This window comes from Thalassophryne amazonica, chromosome 20 (genome assembly GCF_902500255.1).
Source record: "Thalassophryne amazonica chromosome 20, fThaAma1.1, whole genome shotgun sequence".
In the NCBI taxonomy this organism is placed as follows: Eukaryota; Metazoa; Chordata; class Actinopteri; order Batrachoidiformes; family Batrachoididae; genus Thalassophryne; species Thalassophryne amazonica.
Window position 1 is genome coordinate 27,417,334 of NC_047122.1, and position 24,284 is coordinate 27,441,617.

General features: G+C 40.7%; 1 protein-coding gene across 1 annotated transcript in view; it reads right to left on the reverse strand.

Moving 5' to 3' along the window:
- Positions 1–2,736: 2,736 nt before the first annotated feature.
- The window catches only part of LOC117502060 (integrator complex subunit 3), a 40,469-nt gene continuing 18,921 nt past the window's right edge, over positions 2,737–24,284 (reverse strand). The window contains exons 10-29 of the mRNA XM_034161050.1: positions 23,574–23,765; positions 23,396–23,483; positions 23,227–23,306; positions 21,575–21,666; positions 21,380–21,486; positions 20,912–21,031; positions 19,218–19,347; positions 18,207–18,261; positions 17,353–17,456; positions 14,757–14,921; positions 14,532–14,685; positions 13,283–13,351; positions 12,983–13,058; positions 12,792–12,905; positions 8,032–8,080; positions 7,789–7,956; positions 7,453–7,553; positions 7,300–7,372; positions 3,065–3,242; positions 2,737–2,941 (exon numbers count right to left, since the gene is read on the reverse strand). Of these exons, the coding sequence (XP_034016941.1) occupies positions 2,864–2,941; positions 3,065–3,242; positions 7,300–7,372; positions 7,453–7,553; positions 7,789–7,956; positions 8,032–8,080; positions 12,792–12,905; positions 12,983–13,058; positions 13,283–13,351; positions 14,532–14,685; positions 14,757–14,921; positions 17,353–17,456; positions 18,207–18,261; positions 19,218–19,347; positions 20,912–21,031; positions 21,380–21,486; positions 21,575–21,666; positions 23,227–23,306; positions 23,396–23,483; positions 23,574–23,765 (2,193 nt within the window). The 3' untranslated portion in view covers positions 2,737–2,863. The remainder of the gene's footprint in view (positions 2,942–3,064; positions 3,243–7,299; positions 7,373–7,452; positions 7,554–7,788; positions 7,957–8,031; positions 8,081–12,791; positions 12,906–12,982; positions 13,059–13,282; positions 13,352–14,531; positions 14,686–14,756; positions 14,922–17,352; positions 17,457–18,206; positions 18,262–19,217; positions 19,348–20,911; positions 21,032–21,379; positions 21,487–21,574; positions 21,667–23,226; positions 23,307–23,395; positions 23,484–23,573; positions 23,766–24,284) is intronic.

Sequence of the window (24,284 nt, forward strand, 5' to 3'; positions counted from 1 at the left end):
CTTGGAGTCTTCTGTGGTAGTTGTGGATGAGGCTCTTGATGGCAAAGCTGCCACTGAATGTGTCTTGGACTTTATTTACATCAATTATGAATAAATACAAACAGTATGGCACTCTATAGTAAATCTGCATGGAGTAGACAGTTCTCAAAAACAAGAAGAAGAGTGAGAAAAGACACCAAGACACCCAGACAACCCAGAATACAACCCCTGGCAAAAATTATGGAATCACCGGCCTCGGAGGATGTTCATTCAGTTGTTTAATTTTGTAGAAAAAAAAGCAGATCACAGACAGGACACAAAACTAAAGTCATTTCAAATGGCAACTTTCTGGCTTTAAGAAACACTATAAGAAATCAGGAAAAAAAATTGTGACAGTAACGGTTACTACAGATCAGCTTTGCAGGTTGGAGCCTTGTCATGGACCATTTTCTTCAACTTCCTCCAAAGATTTTCAATTGGATTAAGATCTGGACTATTTGCAGGCCATGACATTGACCTTATGTGTCTTTTTGCAAGGAATGTTTTCACAGTTTTTGCTCTATGGCAAGATGCATTATCATCTTGAAAAATGATTTCATCACCCCAAACATCCTTTCAATTGATGGGATAAAAAAGTGTCCAAAATATCAATGTAAACTTGTGCATTTATTGATGATGCAATGACAGCCCATCTCCCCAGTGCTTTACCTGACATACAGCCCCATATTCATCAATGACTGTGGGAAATTTACATGTTCTCTTCAGGCGTCATCTTTATAAATCTCATTGGAAACGGCACCAAACAAAAGTTCCAGCATCATCATCTTGCCCAATGCAGATTCGAGATTCATCACTGAAGACTTTCATCAGTCATCCACAGTCCACGATTGCTTTTCCCTTAGCCCATTGTAACCTTGTTTTTTTTCTGTTTAGGTGTAATGATGGCTTCGTTTAGCTTTTTCTGTATGTAAATCCCATTTCCTTTAGGCGGTTTTCTTACAGTTCGGTCACAGACGTTGACTCCAGTTTCCTCCCAATTCGTTCCTCATTTGTTTTTGTTGTGCATTTTTGATTTTGAGACATTACTGCTTTTAAGTTTTCTGTCTTGACGCTTGATGTCTTCCTTGGTCTACCAGTATGTTTGCCTTTAACAACCTTCCCATGTTGTTTGTATTTGGTCCAGAGTTGAGGACACAGCTGACTGTGAACAACCAACTCTTTTGCAACACTGAGTGATGATTTACCCTCTTTTAAGAGTTTGATAATCCTCTCCTTTGTTTCAATTGACATCTCTCGTGTTGGAGCCATGATCATGTCAGTCCCACTTGGTGCAACAGCTCTCCAAGGTGTGATCATCCCTTTTTTAGATGCAGACTAACGAGCAGATCTGATTTGATGCAGCGTGTTAGTTTGGGGATGAAAATTTACAGGGTGTTCCATAATTTATTCCTCAGAATTGAGTGAGTCCATATTTTTTTCCCTCTGATTGGTCTAAAAAAGTAACCGTTACTGACTGCCACAATTTTTTTTCTTGATTTCTTATAGTGTTCTTAAAGCCAGAAAGTCGCATTTGAAATGACTTTAGTTTGTGTCATGTCTGTGATCTGCTTTTTTCTACAAAATTAAACAATTGAATGAACATCCTCCGAGGCTGGTGATTCCATAATTTTTGCCAGGGGTTGTACACAGTATTAAGAACAGGAGTATGTAAACTTTTGATCAGGGTCATTTGAATATTTCTGTTGTCAGGTTTAAAGAGTAAACAGTTGTGACAATAAATGGCTTCACCCAACCACTAACCATGAGTGGGGGGGAATTTTTTTTCCTGTTATTCATATTCTCTGAAAAAAAATGGGCAAAAAAAAATCTGCCAGGGTATTTAAAGGGTATGTAAACAACTGTGTCTTTGTGGCTACAGCCACGGTGGGGTTCGAACACCAGATTACTTGTACTTGAGCGAAGTTAGAACATCTTTTCAATCCGGACTTCACCTTGTTATTTATGGAAACTGGGTGCAACATCATCTTATTTCTACAGTATATCTCTTTATTCTGTGTACAAACAGTCAGACCAACAGCTGATCCAGGAGTTTGTAAAACAGTATTTAGGTTTGTAGCCAAAAATATTCCAGAAAACGAACTCGCCGCTCTATTTACATATTTATATATATATATATTTATGTATGTTTAATGGTTTGAATGAGAAAATGCTTTTTAGGGGGCGACTCAGCTTCATAAATCACAAAACAAAACAAAACCACAAAACCTGTCGGTTAAAAATGATTTTTTAAAGTCTGTGTGATTCTGAGACATCTGCTGTCAATCAATTAAAAGTTGATCATTTGAGCTGATGGCCTTCCAAAGTTTAACGCCACCTTTGGAAACAGTCACAGTGTTCTGACCACAGTACTCATGAGCAGGGCAGCATCACACCTCAGTAACTGTCATCGTACACAAAGTTTATGAGAGAGATGATACTCAAAAATGTACGAGGAGGTTCACTGCTTCGTAGTAAGAGTCCAAATGCCCCCTTCAAAATAAGTAATAAAAGTTGCTATTCAAACGTCACGTCTGTCATCACATGTTCCTGCGTTAAAATATCACCAGTCCGCTCAGCTTGTGCTTTCCATAAAATCGTCCTGGTGCAAGATGACCTTTGACCTGACAGCCACCTCTCAGCTGTCATTATCTCCATGGAAACATTGGTTTTTTAATCAGCAAACGTTTTCAGTTAGTCAGCAATCAGTTCATGTTCAGTGCGTTGTGTAGAGCCCCGCCCCTCCATCAGCAAGCCAGTGTGAGTCATGGACTGAGGGGAGGGGCCTCTTTCAGTGGTTACAAGCAGCAAGTTAGCTGGTGATTTGTGATTGGTCGGTGGACCGGTGTCAGTCACTGTCCGAGCCCACGGCTGATGAACCTTTTCGTTTTCGCTTTGGTGCTTTGGGCTTTGAGTCCTCCTCCTCCTGAAACACACAAAAGGGAGCTTCAGAAGGCAAAACCAAAAAATACTGCACCTGGTGGAACAAAACAACAAACAAGCTACCAGCACCCTAAACCTGTGATTCTCAAAGGGGGACATGAAGTACTGAAATGGAGCCAACATACTGAGGCGCTGGCTGGAAGCCGCTCTCCTCCTCATTGTTAGCAGGAGGTGCTGCCTCCTTTCCGTGACGAGGTGAGGATGCTGGAGCCTTTCGGCGAGATTTAGGCGGCTTTGACTGCGAATCTTCATACTCCTCTGCCAGGGCGAAGAGATCACTGAACCTAGAGAAGGATGTCAGGAAAATGTGTTAATATGGAACATCATCAGCAAATAATCTGCCACTAAGATGTTGGGCAAAGGCAAACAATCTGCCAGTAAACTAGTGGTGAGAATCTTTTGGCACCTCACTATTCGATTACAATTCAGAGGGCTGCGATTCGATTATAAAACAATTGATGCATCTTTTTTTCTATACAGGATTTGTTTTTTCCTCACTGTATAACTACTTCTTACTTTTCACAATCAGTTTTTTAATGATGTTTATGGATTTATTTTCAACACTTTCTTAACAGCTTAGCTATATTTGCACCCATGTGGTTGTAATTCACTGATTCTAAATTCTGAAAACCAAGGAGGCTGTTGGCCCCCTCCAGCCCACCTGCTAATGGCCCAGTCACATGGCACACCACGATTCCTGAACGAAGGGAAAAAGTTAAAAAAAAGTCACAATTCGTTCAGAAAAGGTGGACGAAAGAGCTTTATCACCGAATAGCCTGCGAAGCAAGAGCATAAAGGGACGAAAGAGAAACTAAACAAAACCAAAACTAACGATCTCGACGCTTTAAATGAAACGCGCCTGGAGCCACAGCTGGAGCAGTGTGTATCTGCATCTCTGCGTCCAGGACTCTGCATTGGGATGGAGCTCATAGAGCCTGAGTCCAGAGAAACTGCAAATAGAAGCTGTGGAGATCTGTGTGCACGTCGGTGGGTCCACCTGCTTTGGTTCCTCATCCAGAACAAAAGAGGGATCACCTCTTTCATCATCAGAATCCACACTGTCTGACAAACACGCTGCACGCTCTGTCTTACGCCAAAAAAAACAAAAAAAAAAAAACAAAAAAAACCTCTGGTGTTCCATGGTCACTGCTCTATCACTGTATTACGTTACTAAGCCACACACACACACACCATATATAATATATATAATAAAACAGAAAACTGTCAAAAGGGGGAGGAATAAATACAAGTGTAAAGATGATTGAATATATAAGAGCAGTAAATTGATCAGTGCACTGACTCATATGTGCGGTTATTTCAACCAGCTGCAGCTGATCCACAATGTGAATTCTGCTTCCAGAACAGCTCTTTATATAATCTTTTGAATTATGTACCTGTTGCCACATGTACATAAGGGCTGGACTGTCATTCCTACACTCAGTTATATTTAATAAAAAAAAAAATAAGCGCACGCAGCAGCTGCTGCTGCCGCTAATGCTGCATTCAAGTACCGTTGGAAATTACACAATTTTTTGTTGTTTCAAATTCAGCAGTTGCTTGTGGCAAAATAATTAATTGTATCCACACAAAAGATTAATTCTGGCCTATATAAGGTGACTGAGCTCATTGAAGCTGATCCCCCACCCAGATAAAAAAAATCCAAGCAACAGGCTGAGTTTGCCCTGTAATTTCCGCTTTATATGAATGCAGCAGCAGCCTCAGCGCTCATAAACCGGCTTCTGCACTGTGTGAAAACATTCAGCTGGTCAAATGAAGTCAAACTAAACAACTAGAAGCACTCAGAGAGTGCAAACTCCGCCAAGGCCATGGGGTCACTGACGCCCATAACATCTACACGCTGTGGAATGATTGAACCTAAAAAAGTCTAACAATGATGTTTGCTCAAGTAGTAACAAAGTTTCATCTGCTGTGACTGGATAGCATGTATCCTTAGCGCTTGGCATCACAGTTTATTACAACTTGCACCTTTCCCAGAAGCTACTGTCATCTGAGCACTGATATTGATATTGCATGTGCTTATAGACAAAAACAAGGTAAGAGACAAAATTCTATTTATTATTCAACTAAACTGCAAATATATTATTTTTTTATCATTTATGAAACATTCTCTAAACAAGACCATAGGGTCACTGACCCTAAAGAGATTCCCTTCTTGGCACAGTGATCTATTCAACAATTCAGTGTTACACCAAAACTATGATACACACACTTTTCTTTCCTTTATATTTGACATCGTTGACCATGAAAACATACCACATGAACTTGGAATCACTTTTATGTCTTTATTAGTTCAAAAGTTATTGTATAAAAACGATTTTTTTCGGTAATGGTGGTTTTCTTCTGGATCTAGCTCCATAACATTTGAAGCTACATCAAATCTAATGACACCTTACTGAATCAGTACAGATTCAGCTACAATTTGGTGTTAGTTGTGCATCTCTAGCTTCATTTGTCACCTCACACTGACATTTTCTATTTTCCCTACATTTTTGCATATTCTGGATCACCAGATCCGGAATCCGGATCGATCATCATCAAACTTTGTTGTTTGATAGAACATTTGACTATGTTACACCCTAATTTTTTTCAAGCCTTTCTGCCTTGTTTTTGTGGAGTTAGAAACTAGAATGTCAAAATTCCCCCTATCCCGCAATGGTGAAGAATCCTTTAAAAATTCCTGGATCCGGATCGTGATCCGGATCACCACTAAATTTAATCACTTGTTCCTCTTGTCATTTTCCAACCACTCCACAAAATTTCATCAAAATCCTGCTGAGTTATCCTGCTGACAAACAGACAAACAAACAAACGCGACCGAAAACATAACCTCCTTGGCGGAGGTAATAATGTTACAAAAACTAAAACAATTAAAAAACGTCAAGAATGACAGCAAACAAAACATGGACGAATTGAAATTTTTCAACAGTTTAAAATCCTGATGAAGTGCCAGCTGCAGGAAATGAAGTTGCGCGAAGGTTAAACGATGCCAACGAAAGTCAACAAAAGTCCAGATTTCTTGTTTCGTTAAGGCTTCATTGCCCTTCGTTAAGTGCTGTGTGACTGGGCCATTAGGCTGCCTGTATAAGTGTCGCTTCAGACTAAAGCGTGTTTGGAATATTACTGCTCCAGGAAAGAAAAGAAAATTCAAACTCATATCTGCAGCTTTTTCTGCCTTTCGTGCACAGTGGCTGTGCTGCACTAATGCACTTGGAATTTCTGCCAGAATAACTAAACAAGAGTCATCAGGAGATGATATATCCCCCTGGCCCTCACACATCACTAATGCAAAGTATCGGAGGATCATCCAAGTACACGCTTATGCTAAAGGTGAATGAAATGGTCAACTGGTTCTTGAGATATGTCACTAACAAAGGTGGCAATGACAATATCTTCAATATCTCACTGTAACGCTGAAATTGACCTCAAAGTCACCAAATTGACTGGTGTAGGGGAATCACTCAAGTATACCCTTATGCTAAATATGAATGAAATTGGTCAACTAGTTCTTGAGATACTGCGCTAACTGAATGAAATTGGTCAACTAGTTCTTGAGATACTGCGCTAACAAGCAAAAATGGACAGACGGGCAAACATGCTGATCGCTATATCACCTCGTAAATGGACTGCATTTATACAGCGCTTTTCCATCTGCATCAGACACTCAAAGCGCTTTATAAATAATGACTCACATTCACCCAATGTGAGGGTGCTGCTACACACCAGGAGCAATAGGGGATTAAAGACCTTGCCCAAGGGCCCTTAGTGACTTTCCAGTCAGGCTGGGATTTGAACAGAGGATCTTCTCGTCTCAAGCCCAATACCTTAACCACTAGACCATCTGCAGTTTTAATTTTTGGGAAGTGCATGTCAGGCTACAAGCAGAAATTTTGTGATTTTTTCCTGCTGTGAGATCAATAATGTGTATCTTATCTTATAAAATGGTTTGATTTTCTCTTGATATTTAGAATTGGCTAATAAAAAATAAAATCATGTGCAAAAGAAAAAATATAATAAATTACCCATTTTCTCTTTTTCCAGACATGCAAGTACGGTGAGGTAAAAAAAAATCTGAAACTGCAACACCAACACTGGGGAGCATGTGGGAGGGGGTTACCTTCCCACAGGTGGGGGCCCGGGGGGAATTTTTTTTTTTTAATGAGGTACTAAATGGTGCATTTTGAGCACAATTTTGAGGATGAATAGAAGAAAAAGCTCATATTTGTTCACAAAGATTTTCTGCATTGATCTCATATGGCAGCCCAGCTGATGAAAATCCAGGGACGAGTAACTTTAATCCCTGTAAACCACCAATGGACAAACCTCATCTTGTGAGCTTCATCACAGCTGGCCTGGACATGCTGCAAAGCCTGAAGGATCGGTGTCTGAGTGAAGACTGAAAGAAAAGAAAAAAAAAAATCAGTACCAATCAATCACCAATAATCAATCAGCCAATATGTGCATTAATGTACTGACAGTTGTTCTTGGTGTTGCTGAGGTTTAATCTCAGGTTGTCCATGTGCTCCAGGATCTGTTCCAGGGTCAGTTGTGCCAGTTTACTGCTGGAGCTTCTCAGACTGACAAGAAGTCAGAAAGGAAAACTGTTACATGATGACTCAAGCTGTAAATTCACATTATCCTGATTTTAAAATTAGTGTTTTCAAACAGGCCTCAGTACTGCAAACTCAACAAATATTCATCCATCTCAAAATCACATCAGACTGGAGACTGATGTGGTGCAAATCCACCATGCAACAGGAAGCGCTGGCTTCTCAGTGCTGGATGGGCTGACAGTGGACTTCCTGTCTGTACCTTTGTCTCTTCCTGGGCTGGTTGTTGTTCTTGATCAGCTGGGCCTTGATGTGCTCTCCCAGCGTGTCATCATATTTGGAGGCCCAGTGCCGCAGGATGCTGGTGGTGAACTGATCCTCGGGATGACACGGTCGACTGAGCACCATCTTCACCATCTCCTCACTCGGTCTGTGCACACAGAATTTATCATGAGGAGACAGCACAAACTTACAAATCACACCTCATGTGTGTTGTGTGTCGTACTTCTCTCTGCGTAGCTGCAACAGCAAACAGGACAAAGCTTCAGGATGTTCTACAAACAGAAAGCAAAGACAGCCAAAGCCAATTAAAGTGAAGCAAAACTTAACCAAACTTCAGTGATGTTTATGACATTGCTTCAACAACAACAAAGCGGGAAAAAAAGTTTGATTTGTTTGACTTGTCTCGACTCTGTAGTCCAGAGTGTTTTTTTTTTTTTTTTACTTTATTCTTAGAAAGTCATTTGTTTTACAGTAGAAGAAGAAGAGCCTTTATTGTCGTTTTCACTGATTAATATCACTTTGAGCACGTGGAATCAGTTAATCAGTGAAATCACCTGGTGGAGTGAGTCGTTGCAAAGAAAACCTGCACCCTCTCTGCCCTTTCTGGAATGAGTTTGAGACCTCTTAGACAGATTTATTAACTTTAATTTTAACTTTTTTTTTTCTTTGTGCATCATGAGATAATGTCATTGTGCAGCCAGGATCGCCTGGTGTCTGTGGTAAATGAGACATTAAGGCGCTATGACATTTTCATCTTGTAGTGCAGACAGAGAGATGGTGGGGATGCGGGGAGAAAAGACTCGGATGACTGACCTAACAGCAAGTGCAACTGCAGCGCAAAGTGCCAGAGGGACTTTTCTTCATCCACGACAAGGATTTAATTGTTTTCAGACGACGTTTTCTGCAGGACGTGTTGATTGAATCCACAACAACTAACAGGTAAGGCTTTATATTTATTGTGTGTGTGAATTTACGCCGCATGAGGGCCGCAGCTTTCAGCCAATTAATGGACAGCATCAATTGATGTATTCCGACTTTCGACTAAAAATCCATAAATTAGCCGCATCATTGTTTAAGCCGCAGTGTTCAAAGCGTGTGAAAAAAGTAGCGGCTTATAATCCGGAAATTACAGTATTTACATCAGCATATGTTCACCATGTGTGGCTTTCTGTGCACATGCTACGTCACAGCATTCCACAAGCAATCGGGGGGTTTCTTCTGATTGGTTAAAATTGTGTCAATGGCGGCATTTATGAAATCATCGATGATGAATGAATTCTGACTTTCGGAGGCAGATATTTCAGTTGTAAGAGCTCCTTACTTTCATTTAGACGCATCAATCGTTAGTTTATAGCACAGTCTATCTTCCCAGCTGTATTTTATCAGTGAGTTTTCTTTTCCTTTAAAATTGGTCTGTATGAACTGTACTCAGATTTATCTTTGCCCACTTTAGGAATTACCAGATGATGGCATGTCTCCAAGAAACTGTCCACTAAGTGTAAAGTTAAAACACTTCAGTAGTGTTGGTGATAATAACTCTCTAACTGGTTTATACCATTCTGCAGAGTATCCATCCTCACCTGGCATTTTATTTGTTTTCAGTCTTGAGACGGCATTATCCATCTCTTTTTGTGTCATTACATTCATCATTATTTTATTGTTATCACCTAATGGATGGCAGATTCAGTGAGTTAAGAAAATGTGTACTAATCAAAGAATCGGCTCATTTTGGTTGTGCATACAGATGTTTATAGTAATTTCAAAGGAGTTTTGTATTTCTTTTAATTTATGACATACAGTGCCTTGTAAAAGTATTCAGCCCCTTGGTATTTCAGACATTTTAATTTATTTATGCCATTTCAAACACCAAAAGTAAATGAGGCTTCTCGATATAAAAATTTCTAAAATTATCTTCCTTAAACACAAAGCAAATCTCTACAACTTGATAAAACATTAATTAAAAATATAAAGGCCAAGATGATGGGTTTCATAAGTAATGGGCCCCTTTGGTATAATACCTGTAAATAATCAGTTTTATTGCCAGTTTTCTTCAGACAAGTCAGGGGATGGATACATGAACATTTCCAAGTCACTGAATATGTCTTGGACTTTATTTACATCAGTTATAAGAAATACAAAGAATTATGGCACTCTATGGTAAATGTGTGGAGTAGACAGTTCTCAAAAACTGAGTGACTGTGCAAGAGGGAGAAGAGTGACGAAAGCCACTAAGACATCCAGACAACCCAGAAGAAGTTATAGGCTTCTGTGGCTGTGATTGGAGAAATTGTGCACACTGCATGTTTCGCATTTTGTATCTCCAGTTATACAGCTTCATGATGAAGTGGTGTAGAGGAGGATTTTCTTAAAAAAGAAGACCTGGAAATTCAGCTACAATTTGCCAGAAGGTACATCTGAAATGCAAGCCTAGATTTAATGTTTTGGTGAAGGAAAATCCTTCTCTGCTCTACTCCACTATGAAACTAAGAGTGGTGATGCATAATGCAAAATTGTGTTAAACTGTTAAGCCTCCATGTCGTATTTTTAATTTCAGTGTCCAGATGTAGGGATAAATATACAGCTGTGTGGTCTGAAATGTCTTTGACCCCTATTTGACACTTTAGAATTCTGTCATTCTGAAGTAAACATAAAAAAGTTGTCAATTCTTGAATGCACATTATGAGGGTGAGAGTAAAATGTAAACTGCCTTGCTGTTGGTTTAATTCCTCCAGACGTTTTTTTTTTTTGTTTTGTTTTTTTTTTAACAGTGATTGTCTCACGACTAAATTGTTACATTAGCGAAGTCAAGAGAGGGTTGTAATTGCATATTCCAATCTCCATCACAAATAAGAACCCATCAGTGTCTTCCACAATCAAATCGAACATGTTCTGTATAAATGCTTTATCATTACATGGGGGTCTATACACATTTAAGAGTGTTACCTGTTAGTGATCAACGCAACCTCTTACTAGAATGCATCTCCCCTCAGTAGCTGTAATCGGTTTGGTAGTCTGGAATGTAACTTTGTTAGAGATTAATATTACAACTCCTCACTTTTGTCCATGGTTGTTTGATGAGTAATACACATTTTTAAAGCCCAAGGTTTAAACTTTTCATGCTTACTCCTTTTGATAAGATTTTGCAGACCATTAACATTTAAAGCAATTTTTTGGTACTCCTGATTTAACAAGCTACCTCTTAATTTTAATGCACATATTTTCCCCCTCCATTAACCTAAACACGTAAATTAAAACTGTCTGTGTGGAACTAAACAACCAAACAAAAATAACCTCCAACAGTGAAATAACATAACTTCTGAATGGGGAGGGGAGGCCTCCAAAGGGAGGGGCCCTCCAGATGCATCCCAACTTAGTCCTGTAAGCAATATAGTGGTTTTGGTGCAGTTTCTGTTACCCAGAAAAACAGCCCAAACAGTGTTTTTACAACATTATGAGCTAAGAACTCTTATTCTCATAACGATGTTACTCATACATAGAAATCTATAACATTCAACTGGTGTTCAGTCCAAAAAAACAAGAAAGAAAACCTGAGGTGCACTCACTGGAATCTCCTGAGCTTTTCTTTGGCTCACTCAATGTCCGTGGGCTGGTTCCGTTGTCTTGAGGACCCGCTGACCTGCCACATGTTTTCTCCCAGTTTCTTACAGGGTGTTACAGCTGTCTAGGGTGCGTCGGCAGGTGAGTGGCCCTCATCGGTTTCTTCATCAGCTGTTAATTTCCCCTTCTTCAGCATATCCTCTGTTGCCTCCTCTGCAGTGTTGTACGTGGTGGGTCCTTCATAAAAGACTGAGTTTTGTGGGTGTTTGGAATCCAAGTCCCCGTTCTTTAACACACCTTCCTCAATGGCGCATACTCCTTCCTATTTTTTATAACTTCTTTGACCTGTGGTCAAAGTGCACTCTTTCCACTGAGATGTATCGCTTTCTTTTTCCATTCAGTGCGCAGCACCAGTTCCTTGGTTTTATACATGAGGAAACAAGCTATCTTGGATATCGGCGCGGCTTGCAGTGGTGGTTTTCGTCCAAGTGGCCGATGACTGCATTGTATTTTAAAGTCAATGTCCGCGAGTTACAACTCTGACTTAATAAACTTTTCCAGAAACTCTCATGCATTGTTCCCCTCCTGTCCCTCGGGAATCCCGAAGATGTCGAGGTTATTTCTGCGGGAGCGTGTTTTTGAATCTGTCAACTTGGACACAATACACTCTTGCTCCTTCAAAGCCTGGAGAAGCGCATCCTTCGTGTTAATATTCCACATCGGCCACTCTGTTCTTTATTTCTTCCATTCTAGCCTCTGTGTTCTTAAGGTCTGCACCGAGCTCGTTCATTTTCTGGTTGACTTCTTTAAAATTCCCGAGCTCTTCCTTCATGTCTCCTTTGATTATCTCAGAGAATCTGTTCAGTTCCTTTTTCATATCCAAGTGTCCTGCTTTTATGTCAGCACGGATAGCACCTATGCTAGCTTGCAGGGCACCCGTATTAGCATGCACATTAGCTTCACCTGTATCGACGTCTCCTGCCACCATATCCTCGTTTTTCTTACGATTGAGACTCATTGTGGTCTTAGCTTTTCTTAGCTGGCATTTCTCCACAGAAATTTAACAGATATGCACACATTAATTACTCTAAAATGGGGGGAATGTCAGACCATTCTGGGAGCTCTCGAACTACACTCAAGTGTCTTTCTTAATAAAGGTTTTAATGACTCATGGCAAGGCGACAGGATCAGGAGTCTGTGCTCCTGATCCTGTCGCCTTGCCATGAGTCATTAAAATCTTTATTAAGAAGGACACTTGAGTGTTGCTGGCTATATTTTTGCATTGACTTAGTTTTTGAGCCGTGCACCTCCACTCCTGGTCCCTGTGAGTGCTCGTTTTTTCTCTGCTTAGCTCTCGACCTACACCATCAACCAGATCACTGTCATACCCTGAGGTCTCAGTCCAGTGTGTTCATCTTTCATTACCTTTGTACTTGAGGTGCTGCAGGATGGGGATGATTGTTTCCAGCGGGATGCTGTGAGCCAGGAACAGCTGCCACGTGCTGTACTGCTCAAATGTCTCCCAGTCCAGAGACTGAACTGAAGAATAAAAAACAAACGCCACAGTGTCAGATGCCTCAAACAATCAATCAATCAAGTGATGTGTTCATGCTTACTCAGGATGTTGAGGACCGAGTCTTTCCTGAACATCACCAGGTTGCCCATCATCACATGACACATCAGCTCCTGCAACTACATGGAGAATACAACACATTAAGGCCCAGACCAAAAACAAATGCACACACTTTAATTCCTTCTGAAAAAAGTAATTCAGTCTTAATAATTTGTGACACTTCTGTGAAACAAGGCTGAAAACAGAATTTTTTATTTATTTTTTAATTTCAGGAAAAAACTTGGAGCAGGCTTTTTTCATTTTCTTTTTTAATTAATTAATTAATTAATAATAATAATAATACCTGTGTGGAGTCGATGACGGCAACAATCATGTTGAGCAACTCTCCACTTCGCAACGTTTCATCTGGAAACTAGACACAAAAACGAATTTATAGCACAACAAGCTTTTATTCATAAGAATATTCAGACACCTAAATATAAAAAAATATTCCCAATCAATAAAATCACACAACCAAAAGAATAAAAATAGACACTTGTATGTACAGTTAAATATTAAATGTGATATTTCCCCACAGCACACTGTGTGAAGCTTGATTTAAATAATAAATTGTGTTCTTTATAATTTGCAGTTGTCTAATTAATTATTAAGAACCTGTTGTCTTATGTACAATTTGTACATGTTTAAATCAAATCATCATTTGTTCCTGTTGTGCAAATCAAGGAATATTTGTAGATCACCCTCTGTGCATTTGCAGTTATTAATGAGACAAAAAAGTAACTCCATAGGAAACTAGCTTTGAGTTAGCGTGCAAGCTAATATCTGCAAAATGTTTTGTAAATGACTCCAGAGGTGTTATCAGGTTGCAAAACATCATTTTCAGTTTTATTTCTCGCTAGTTTTACATAATATACCAAAAACAAAGCTGTTAGCAAGCAGCTTCACCATGAAGTGACATCACCATACTAAGCTTGGCAAAATGCCTTTTAAATAAGTTCAGAGGTATTATTGGGTTCCAAAAACAGTGTTTTCAGTTTTAGAAGTGTTTATTTCTCAATAGAGTTTACATAATATATAAGAAACATATATGTAAACATATAAAAAGCAGTTTTGAAGAGACCAGGGACTGATGTCACGGTGCAGCTCTACTCTGATTGGCTGTCACCTGTGTCACTCAAAAACAAAACAGATCAGACTGAACCAGATTGTGATTTTTTTTAACCTCTTAAAATACACCAAGGTTAGCCATCTTTGAACTTGTCCATGGTCTGTATCTCAAGAATGTTCCCTGTGAATTTCAAGAGTCTATTACTAACAGGAACGGACTTATGCTGAGCACAGACAGACAGATGGATGGACGAAAAGCCTTCACAATACCCGATGGCCATATTTGATGGCCATCGGGTAATAAAAGGGTCCAGGAGGTGTCATGTTCACAGGACCTGATTCCTGTGAAAACACCCTGCTTGGGGGGAGGCGTGTCCAATGATGGTCCTACGGAGTGATGAGTTGATGAAGTAATAATGGTGTCAGCCGTGTTTGAACGTTTGCGTAGAAACTGTGGATGTTCTGTGTCATTTTAAAATGTTCACCTCAGAATAGATGGACGGTGTCAGATAACAGAGCAGCCGGACGTCATCCTCCTGACACGCCTTCATGTCCATCATCAGACAGGTGTGAAGGTCACCGAGTGCCGTCGCCTGAGCAAATGACTCATACAGAAGCATCTTCCCATTGGCGGCTTTACTGAGGACAGACAGACGTTTGAGTGCTGGAGCTGAAAGTGGCTTCATCGGTCTGCTCACACGTGCACTCACCTAGCCTTGAGGTAGTACAACAGGTGGTATCCGATCTTAGGTTGTTTCTGGTAAAGTTCAGCCAACATGTCGAGCAGCACAGAGAAGCCGCTGTTATCCTCCTGCATGGTGCAAAGATTCCGGAACACCAGACAGAGAGGCTTACACACAGACTCCTCCAGAGACCTGCAGATAAGTTAACAGACCACCTTTAGAGTCGCAGACTCCTCCAGAGATGTTAACAGACCGCTATTACTACTACAGGCTTTGTGATTATGTGATTTTCATGATGTTCGTCAGACAACAGCAGCACTAAGTCACTGTGCTGCACCTGAAGCAGTGGCTGCTAACTGGTGCCATGCGGGCCCCCATTTACCCTGCCCATTTTCTCTGTGGGCCCCGCCCTCCTTTTGCATAGACATGCTTTACCATAAATGTTTATTTACCGTAAATGTTTCCAACATCTACAGCAAAATATAGCAAGATGTATCCCAAAATATTTAAGAGCTGATTTATTTCAGATTCAGGCAGATTACTACTGGAGGGTGATATTTGACCCCCTCCGATTTGCCTGAACTTGTTTTTGGTGGAAGGTCTATGTGTAGATAGAAAAGCCTAAGTCCCTAAACCAGTGGCGTCCAGGCCTCTAAAAGGGTCAATTTCTTGAGGGTCAAAATTACTTAAAAATTCGGTTTTGAAGTTGAAATATTTCAGTGTGCCAATGACGGCCCAACTTCATGTTCATTGGTGTCAACCTGTGATGGGAGGAAAATTGCAAAATTTTGGCAAGCAGTTGAGGGCACCACCTATAGGGGGCGCTGCAGTGACGCTTATTCTTTAGGCATTTCTGGACCACGCATCAACATCCTAAAATAGATTATGCATGATCTGAATCCATTGGCAACCCCAATACTATGCCACTTGAAATTAAAGTGGGATAATAAAGACCTGAGAGTATAAGTCATGTTGTGTGGGCCGCCAGAAGAGGAGGTACTGCTGGCCCACCACCAGAGGGCGCCCTGCCTTAAGTGCAGGCTTCAGGCATGAGAGGGCGCCGCCACGGACACAGCCGGGGGTGACAGCTGTCACTCATTATCTCTTGACAGCTGTCACCCATCTACACTACATCATCTCACTCCATAAAGACCGGACGTCATCTCCACCTCGTTGCCGAGATATCATCTACCTGTGAAGGTAATATTCTCTGCTGTATCTAAAACTGTCATAGTCTGAAATCTTTTTGCAGCCGCTTTCTTGTGGTGTGCCTTATCTGCTGGATTGGCATTTGGTGTGAACAGCGACGGCTTCGCTTCACACCCAAACCAGATAAGTGGTTAACAGGAGCTGCACGAGTGTGTGATTAGAGGTGGAGGTGACTTTCCACCTTCTGACTGTTTTTGTTACTGGGTGTGCACACACCCACATCTCACTGTTTGTGCTCCTCGCCAGCAGTACCAGATCCGACAGTCGGGGACGGTGATCACCTGGGAATTCGGGACTTGGCGGCTCCAGTATTCACCAGGTTCGGTGGCGGTGGAAATCGTGTGGTCCCGGCTCTTCTCAGGACAGACGTCTTCTATCCTCGAGCCTGCCCACACGTCACCTTGGTGTATTGACTGCTATCAGATTCTGTGATTGTCTGTATAATCGTTGTGCACATTCACAACATTAAATTGTTACCTTTTGGCTCATCTATTGACTGTTCATTTGCGCCCCCTGTTGTGGGTCCGTGTCACTACACTTTCCCCAACAAGTCAAGTCGGTCAAAACATCAAATTCAGTGTTTTGGGGGTTGCATATTTCCATACCTTTACTGATGTGTGACACACATAATAAGATTGTTTTATAGCCCATAGTGTTCTAATAAATTATTTCTAATCAATTCACACTTGTAAACTTACCACATTATAATGGTCAGAAAAGAGTTAATACAGCTGAACCCCACTATAACCTTAATATGATAGCTAGTAGACCTACAGGGCTGCCTGATAAAGATTTCATTCAAATCTGATGAGGGCACATGCAGATGTGCAACCCTCAAAATCACAATTTAACATTTTGACCGACTTGAGCACCACTTATTCATGCCTTCATTATGCCACATTAATTTCAAGCGACATAGTATTTATTGGGCTTGCTAATGGAATCATACATATCCTAGCTTGGGATGACCCTTCTAGAGGCCCTAAAAAAAAAAAAAAAAAAAAAAAAAACTGGTTTAGGGACTTAGAATTGTATGATTTTTCCATCTGCCCATAGACCTTCCACCAATAAAATAAAATCCAAGAAAATCTGAGATGGTCATATATCCTGCACTGCCTGATCCTTTAAAGAACTGCCACTTTAACAGAAAGCAAACAAAATAAAGCCTGAGATCCAGTGCAGATGGAACCAACACAGTGGACCCCCACCTCCACTCTCATGTTCATGGAAACATTTTTTTTCTAATAGATCTCATCAAAACCACTTCACCACATATAGTGTAACCATAGAATGAGACCGCTCAGCATGTTGGTGATATTTTGAGATATTTTCAGCCTCACAATCAACATTAACAAAATATACAACAACGTGTCATTACTGGTGAAGAGTAAAAATAACAGTGTCTCAAACATACTCCTCAGAGATCTCCTCAGGAAGGACGTCTCCTCTAAAATGGTCTTTAAAAAGTTCAGCCAGACAGGAAGCCAGAGTCGACATCTGCTCCGTGTCAAAGTCCTCCTGAAATACGACAAAATAAATCACAATAAAAACAGAACAATAAATCCCAATAGAATAAACGAAAAATTACAGCAACATAAAATAGAGCTGTGTACAGGGATTTTTCTTCATCATTTAGACACCGTTTGGATATAAGCAGGATGCTTTATGTGGATTACTTCTTCAGATAAATCCCACTGAAACTAACAGGTAAGAATTTATATTTACTACGTGTGTCTTTTACTCTGCCAATCAATGCACTAAGGATGTATTTCGTTGTTTAAGTTGCACGCTTCAAAACGTGTGGAAAAAAGCAGCAGCTTTTAGCTCATAAATGACGGTGTATCTAATACCGAGATAAACTGTGACTTCTAATACTGTGTTTTACTGCTTTTGGAAGATGATGACAGTGTTTGGGGTTTTATTTTTTTTATTTATTCATTTTTCATGTGTTCTTTGTATTTGTGATCCTTGAATTTACCCAGCAGCTCCTGTGGTGCTTAAAGTGAAACTGGTTTATCAGAAGCCAATAGTGTAATCTGATGTGGCCGCGTCCAAATCAATACTAATAGTTATCGGTTATCTGTAATAAAGATAAATTTTTTAGCAGTTTATCGGTTTAGCGTCATAAAAGATAACTTTTCAGTTACGTGATTAATGGCTATTAGCTTTGATAGCCAGTGACACTGAAAGCATCATTATTAGTCCTTTCTGCTGTTTTCACAAATTTGATAAAATGGTTTTGTTTTATTAAGTTGAGAAGAAACTCACCTCCAAGATCAGATCTACGATCTCTTGCATCACCTCGCACTGCGTCTCTGTGTCGCTGAGGATGAAAAGTAAAAAAAAAAAAAAAAAAAAAAAAAAAAAAAGTTTGAAAAACATCCTAATCCAGGAGTCTGCTGAGTGACAGAAAAATAGACGCACAACCCTTCTGCTGATGCACAGACCCGCTGTGAAAGGAAACAATATGGCTGTAGCAGATTTGGTCAATAAGCAGACAAAAGCTTACTTAATTATGTAATTACTAATTCATTATTTCACATAGGGTTACAGGGTCACCACGGGGTGTTTCGGCGATGTTACATGAAGCCTTCCATTAGAAATGGAATCATTTTTATCAGTGAAAAAAAGAACTGAACCAAAGTATCGTAGCCAAACTGCTCACACTGCAGCAGGAAAGACACAGCAGAATCAAACCACCGGCGTCTCCACCTCAGAGCCAGACTCGCACGGATCTGTCAGAAACTGTGACTGGTGCTTCATGTTTGTAACTCCGCCTTCTGTATGTTTCTATCATTTTGAAAATTCTTTCAAACCTCCACAATGTCATCTCACTCATCTTCAACCTCTTATCCGGGATCGGTTACATTCACTACTTGAAGAACTTCGCTGATCTTCTGTCACCATGTATGTGATGAACATGTGCACAAAGTCTGGCCGACAGTGGGCAATAGGTGGAGCGTTTAGTTGACGAACAGGCGCTAATGATTTCTTTGCCCTCATCATTCCGGCTGATGCTCGGATCACATCAAGTCGTTTCTGAGCTGACTTTATCTGACCTTTGTGTTTAGATTATCAATTATTTTAAATTGGTAAGGGGTTATTAGTGTCTAAAGCTAGCTAAAGGGTGGGGGGGGGGGGTTAAGCCTTCAGTTTATTCATTGCTTTTTATTTTTTAACTGCAGGGATAGGCTACAGCCACCCCGTGACCCTTGACTGGAGTAAGCAGGTACAAAAAAAAAAAAAAAAAAAAAAAGAAATCAGCTATTTTTGTCCCACCTGCTTTTCTGTAGTTGCATGACCTTGTCCTTCATGGTGTCATCCAGTTGGTCCAGCCAGGGAGTGATGTCAGCAGGTTCCTCCATCACTGCCTCTTTGATCGGATGGAACCTGAACTCCCGCTTCTTTCCTGAACTCAAACAGAGAAAGAAAGAAGGGGGGAAAAAAACTCACCAGAATCAAACTTTCTGTGATACCGCTATGCAGGGTTCTAAAATCGTTTAATGTAAACTGAGCTCACAGTTTGGAGCTTAACACCTGCAGCTGTTATTGTAACAAACAGCTTTAAAACTAATTCATTCAGACTCAAACAGAGCCAAAATAAAAGACTACCAAAAATAGAATTATTTTAAACTGGGTGATCACAGATTATAATACTTTATTCTATTGTTTTTGTTTGTGTGTTTGGATTTAGATTTTTACTGCATTTACAATATTTCCGGGGCGCTTATTTCAACATTTTGTCCTTATAAGCAGACAAAGGAATGAGGTCTAATGAGTGCCACTCTAGGATCCTTTCCTTCACTTCATTACAGAATGAACCAATCACAGGCCAGATCATTACCAACACAGAACTGTTGGCGGCGCTACACATTTCTTCAAGTTTGCGTACACTGCTAGACATAGTTAGCATTAGCCATGCCATTCGTCTGACACTAGTAGCCACACAGATTTTAAACTGTCATGCACCTGGGTTTAAAAACAAATCTCTTCAGGCACGCTTTGAGATTTCTCACTCATATGTTCTTAGAAAACTCTTCTCCTCTGTTCTTGAGAGCATTCACCACCTCCATCATACTCTACACTCACTGGCTGCATATACGAGTACAAAGGTCAGCACAGTGTAAGGTCAAAGTTCAACACATCTGAACTTTAAATGTGGTGTATGTCTGCAGTGTTGCGTTTCTCCATGTAAAGACACATTGTACAACACAAACAATATGGAGGAGGTGTGGACACATGCACCGGTGCTTCATCCAACATGCCACACAACCGTGCCAGGTACTGGATAGCAACCACCCAGGCAGATAGCCAGTTCATTCCAACCTCTCCAGAGTAACTGCTACAGCCAAGTGAACCATGGACGTGCCCTTGACCCACACAGCTCCAGTGCAGGCTCCCAGACTTGACTCTTCATCTGAGTCTCATTAAGTAACAACACAAAGTCATTCCAGTCGCACTCAATGGTCTTCTTAAATCATCCTTTCTAGCCATTGTACATACAGTGAAATAGGGGCAGTGAGCAAACACAATTTGGTGCTGAGGGATCATCTCTAGATGTAGACACGTTGCCTTGCTTGGAGGAAAAGAAAGAAGCAGACCCTTTTTTTTTTTTTTTTTTTGATGGTGGGGGAAACCGGAGTGACCGAAGGAAGCCCAAAGACACAGGACGAACATCCAAACTCCACACAGAGAGGAACTGGGCATGGGGAGAATCAAACTCCAGACCTTCTTGCTGACAAGAGTGCTAACCACTGAGCTACAGAAGAACATTATTTGAAGTTAGCAAGAATTGTGAGGGAAGCTACAAATACTGCAGATACATCAGGTTTTGTCTATGCAAAGCTCAATGACTGAACCACGTGGAATCAACTCAAATTTGCTTTTAAACGTGGAATGTTAGTGGTTTTGGAATCCAGCCAAAAGACTTGATACTTATTTAAACTGACTCCAGTTTATTTTCTTTAAATCACCTTTGTTGTTGACCTCCTCCTCATCATCACTAAAAGTAGCCTCCGTGTTGTCATAGCAACCCTCCTCCTTGTCCAGGACATGGTTGTCCATCTCCAAGGTAACAGCCTCCTCCGTTTTGACTGTGAGAGAAACCACACGCGCACACACACACAGAGCCTGTTCACACTGTTGAAGGGAAATATCTGCATTTTCCTTACATGTCACAACAATCTCATTTTTATTCAAACTTGCACAACTGAGCTGTTGATGATGATGAGATAGATAATATCAACAGTACAGTAGATTTCTACTCTGACCATTAGCTAACATGAACCTGACCTTTCCAATTTAAAAAAAAACCTAACAAGCTGGACATTCAGCCAATAAATTTTGTAGCTGCTATTTCTGACTGATAAATTTTAATAATGTTCTAAACTCACATTAACATCTTAAAATGGTGATTATGATTTTAACGTGTGCACTTATACCTTCAGTAGGGGGCGAGGGCGAGCTGCAAAATTCAGGGAATCTCTCTCTGAGCATCGAGCGAAGCTCTCGATCCAACTTTGGATTATCAAAGAGTGGCGCGAGATGTCTGAAAGACATTAATATTAAAGTGTGAGCACAAACAAAACAAAAAAACAAAGTGGGCATCACAACGGTCACTGTAGAAACAGACTTACGCCAGAACCCTCTTCTCCATGATGAAGGTGAGCGAGTTAAACACACCCTGACGAACCTGAGACTCCAACGGAGGAAAAAAGTGAGGGATGATCTGAGGATGGATGGAAATAAGGAAAAGTCAGAAATAATTATAGGGAGGAAAGAATAAAGGAAAAAAGAAATCAGCATTTTCTCTCAGTATCAAACACGGCTGAACATTCTGCCAATCAGAGAAGACACAGCCAACCAATTATCTCACAGAGGAAGTAGCACACACACTGCCGTTAGTTTAGGCTCTGGCAGCTAAATATTCTCTGCTCGTCTGTGGGCCTTCCCAGACCCTCATGACCAACTGTGGGCTGTCCCAGACCGGCAAGTCTGACTGTGAGCCATCCCAGAACCACGATTATAAAAAGTCATCACACACTCACAAGCCTGTAGAGGAAACTCAAAAATCCTATCTCAAGTCCTGATTCTCTAAGAGAAATATAACTAAAAAAAAAACAGTGCACTGAGAGCACAATATCACCCCCACCCCCTGGTCAAAATGCTGATTTTGTACAAGTGTTTGTGATAGCTGATTTCAGAATACAGACGCCAACTCACGAAACTGTCAGTGTCTAGGTTTGTTAATCAAGAGCAATAACTCTGTCAAAAAATTGTCAGTCTTGTGCAATATTACAATTTGCATATTACCATCCTATAACAAGGACTTAAACCAAGTTTACTGAATTTCCTACTAAAATGTGAGAGGAGTTGAATTCAGAATGCAGGCAACCCCTCATAAAAATTGATGAGTCTAGATTTGTTAATCAGGGACCATAACGCTGGTAAAATAGTCCCAAGTAGAATGATATGATAATATGTGTATTACCAACCTATAAGAAGGACTTGTGTCAAGTTTCATAAGATTCCTCCTAAAAGTGTGAGAGGAGCTGGTTTCAGAATGCAGACACCAACTCATCAAACTGACAGAGTCTAGATTTGTTAATCAAGAGCCTAACTCTGATAAAAAGGGACCAACTCCAACGATAAGACAATATGAGTATTACTAACCTATAACAAGGACGTACCAAGTTTCACAAAATTTGTCCTAAAATGTGAGGAGTTGATTTCAAAACAGAGACACCAACTCATGAAACTGACGGCGAGAACTCTTAAAATGGGCCCAACAATATGATAATGTGTGTATTACCAACCTATAACAGACTTGTACCAAATGTCCCGAAATTCCTCCTGGAAGTGTGAGAGGAGCTGATTTAAGAACACTTACACCTTTTTTGGGAGGGATGGATGGATGGACAGAGACATCTCCACGACATAATCCCCCCTCAGGCCTTCGGCCAGCAGAGGATAAAATGTTATGGGTCGCTCTTGTGTCATTATAACATGGTCAATCACGAGGATAATTTTCATGCTGTCTGCCGTCTTCATGTGTCTGCCATAAGCTGAAATTTGTACTTCATAAACACCACATATTTTCACCATATGTTTACATCATGGTTCTGTTCTGTAAAATCTGCTTCCTCACATGCTGTCGCTGAACTAAACACGTGTGTGATGTCAATGGAAAAAAATGGGATTTGGATTATGATATTTTGAGACACCACATTGATGGAAGACTATTCAGGCGCTCGGTGTTCACCATGTCAGTAGTGTGTAAGTGTGTTACCCTGCACATGAAGTCCAGCAGCGTAGCCGTGATGGCTGGATGAGGCTTCATGGAGTGATGCATCACCAAGATGGCCGGCTCTGAGGCACAAAGACAGAGGCAATGTTTCAGCCCACAAGGACATCAAGTGATTGATGTAAGTGATGTCTAAAGTCAGTAAAACGGTCACCTATGTTCATGATGCTGTCTTTCTCGGGGTTGAAGAAAAGCCAGTCATAGAACAGAGCCAGCTTGGCATTTGAAGCAGCAACATTAGACTGCAGAGACAGATTTAATTTCACCGGTTAATCACACAGATCAATAAAGATATTGATTTGATATGTTGTGTCATGATTCAGATGTGTTACCGTGCAGGTGGTGAGCAGCCAGCCAATGATAGCCCAGCGTGGCAGAATGTCAGAACTCAGCACCTCATTGGATGGGTGGACCACACCGCAGATGTAACGAATCAAATCACAGCGCAGTGACTGGCTCTCTGCTGTGGACAGGTACTGTCTCTGGAACCAATCCTGGTACCGTTTCTGCTGCCCAAAACGCACCTGAAAACAAAAGAAGCCCAATTGTGTAATTTGTACATAAACAGCTACGCCCACATATAATTAAAATTCAGTCACAAAAAAAAGCCACAATTCAATGTCTTTATCTGGACTCAATGATCAACAACCAACCCAACGACAACCTCAACAACAACCATTGATGACCTCAACAACAGCAACCCCAACAATGACCTCTATGGCCAATGACCTCAACAACGACCCCAGCGATGACCTCGCAGACAACCCTAATGACAAACCCAAAGAAACACCCCTACAATCAACAATCTCAATGATGACCCCAACAACAAACCCATGGACAACAACAATGGCCCCAATGACAACCACAATGGCAACTGCAATGACCAACACCCTCAACAATGACCTTAAAGATCTCAAAGACAACCCTAACCACCAATCCAACAACAACCCCAACAACTGCTGATTTTCTCAGTCATTGTGCATTACCATTGTGCAACTACCAATAGAACACAAAATACAACATTAGATAACGAGAAATCTACT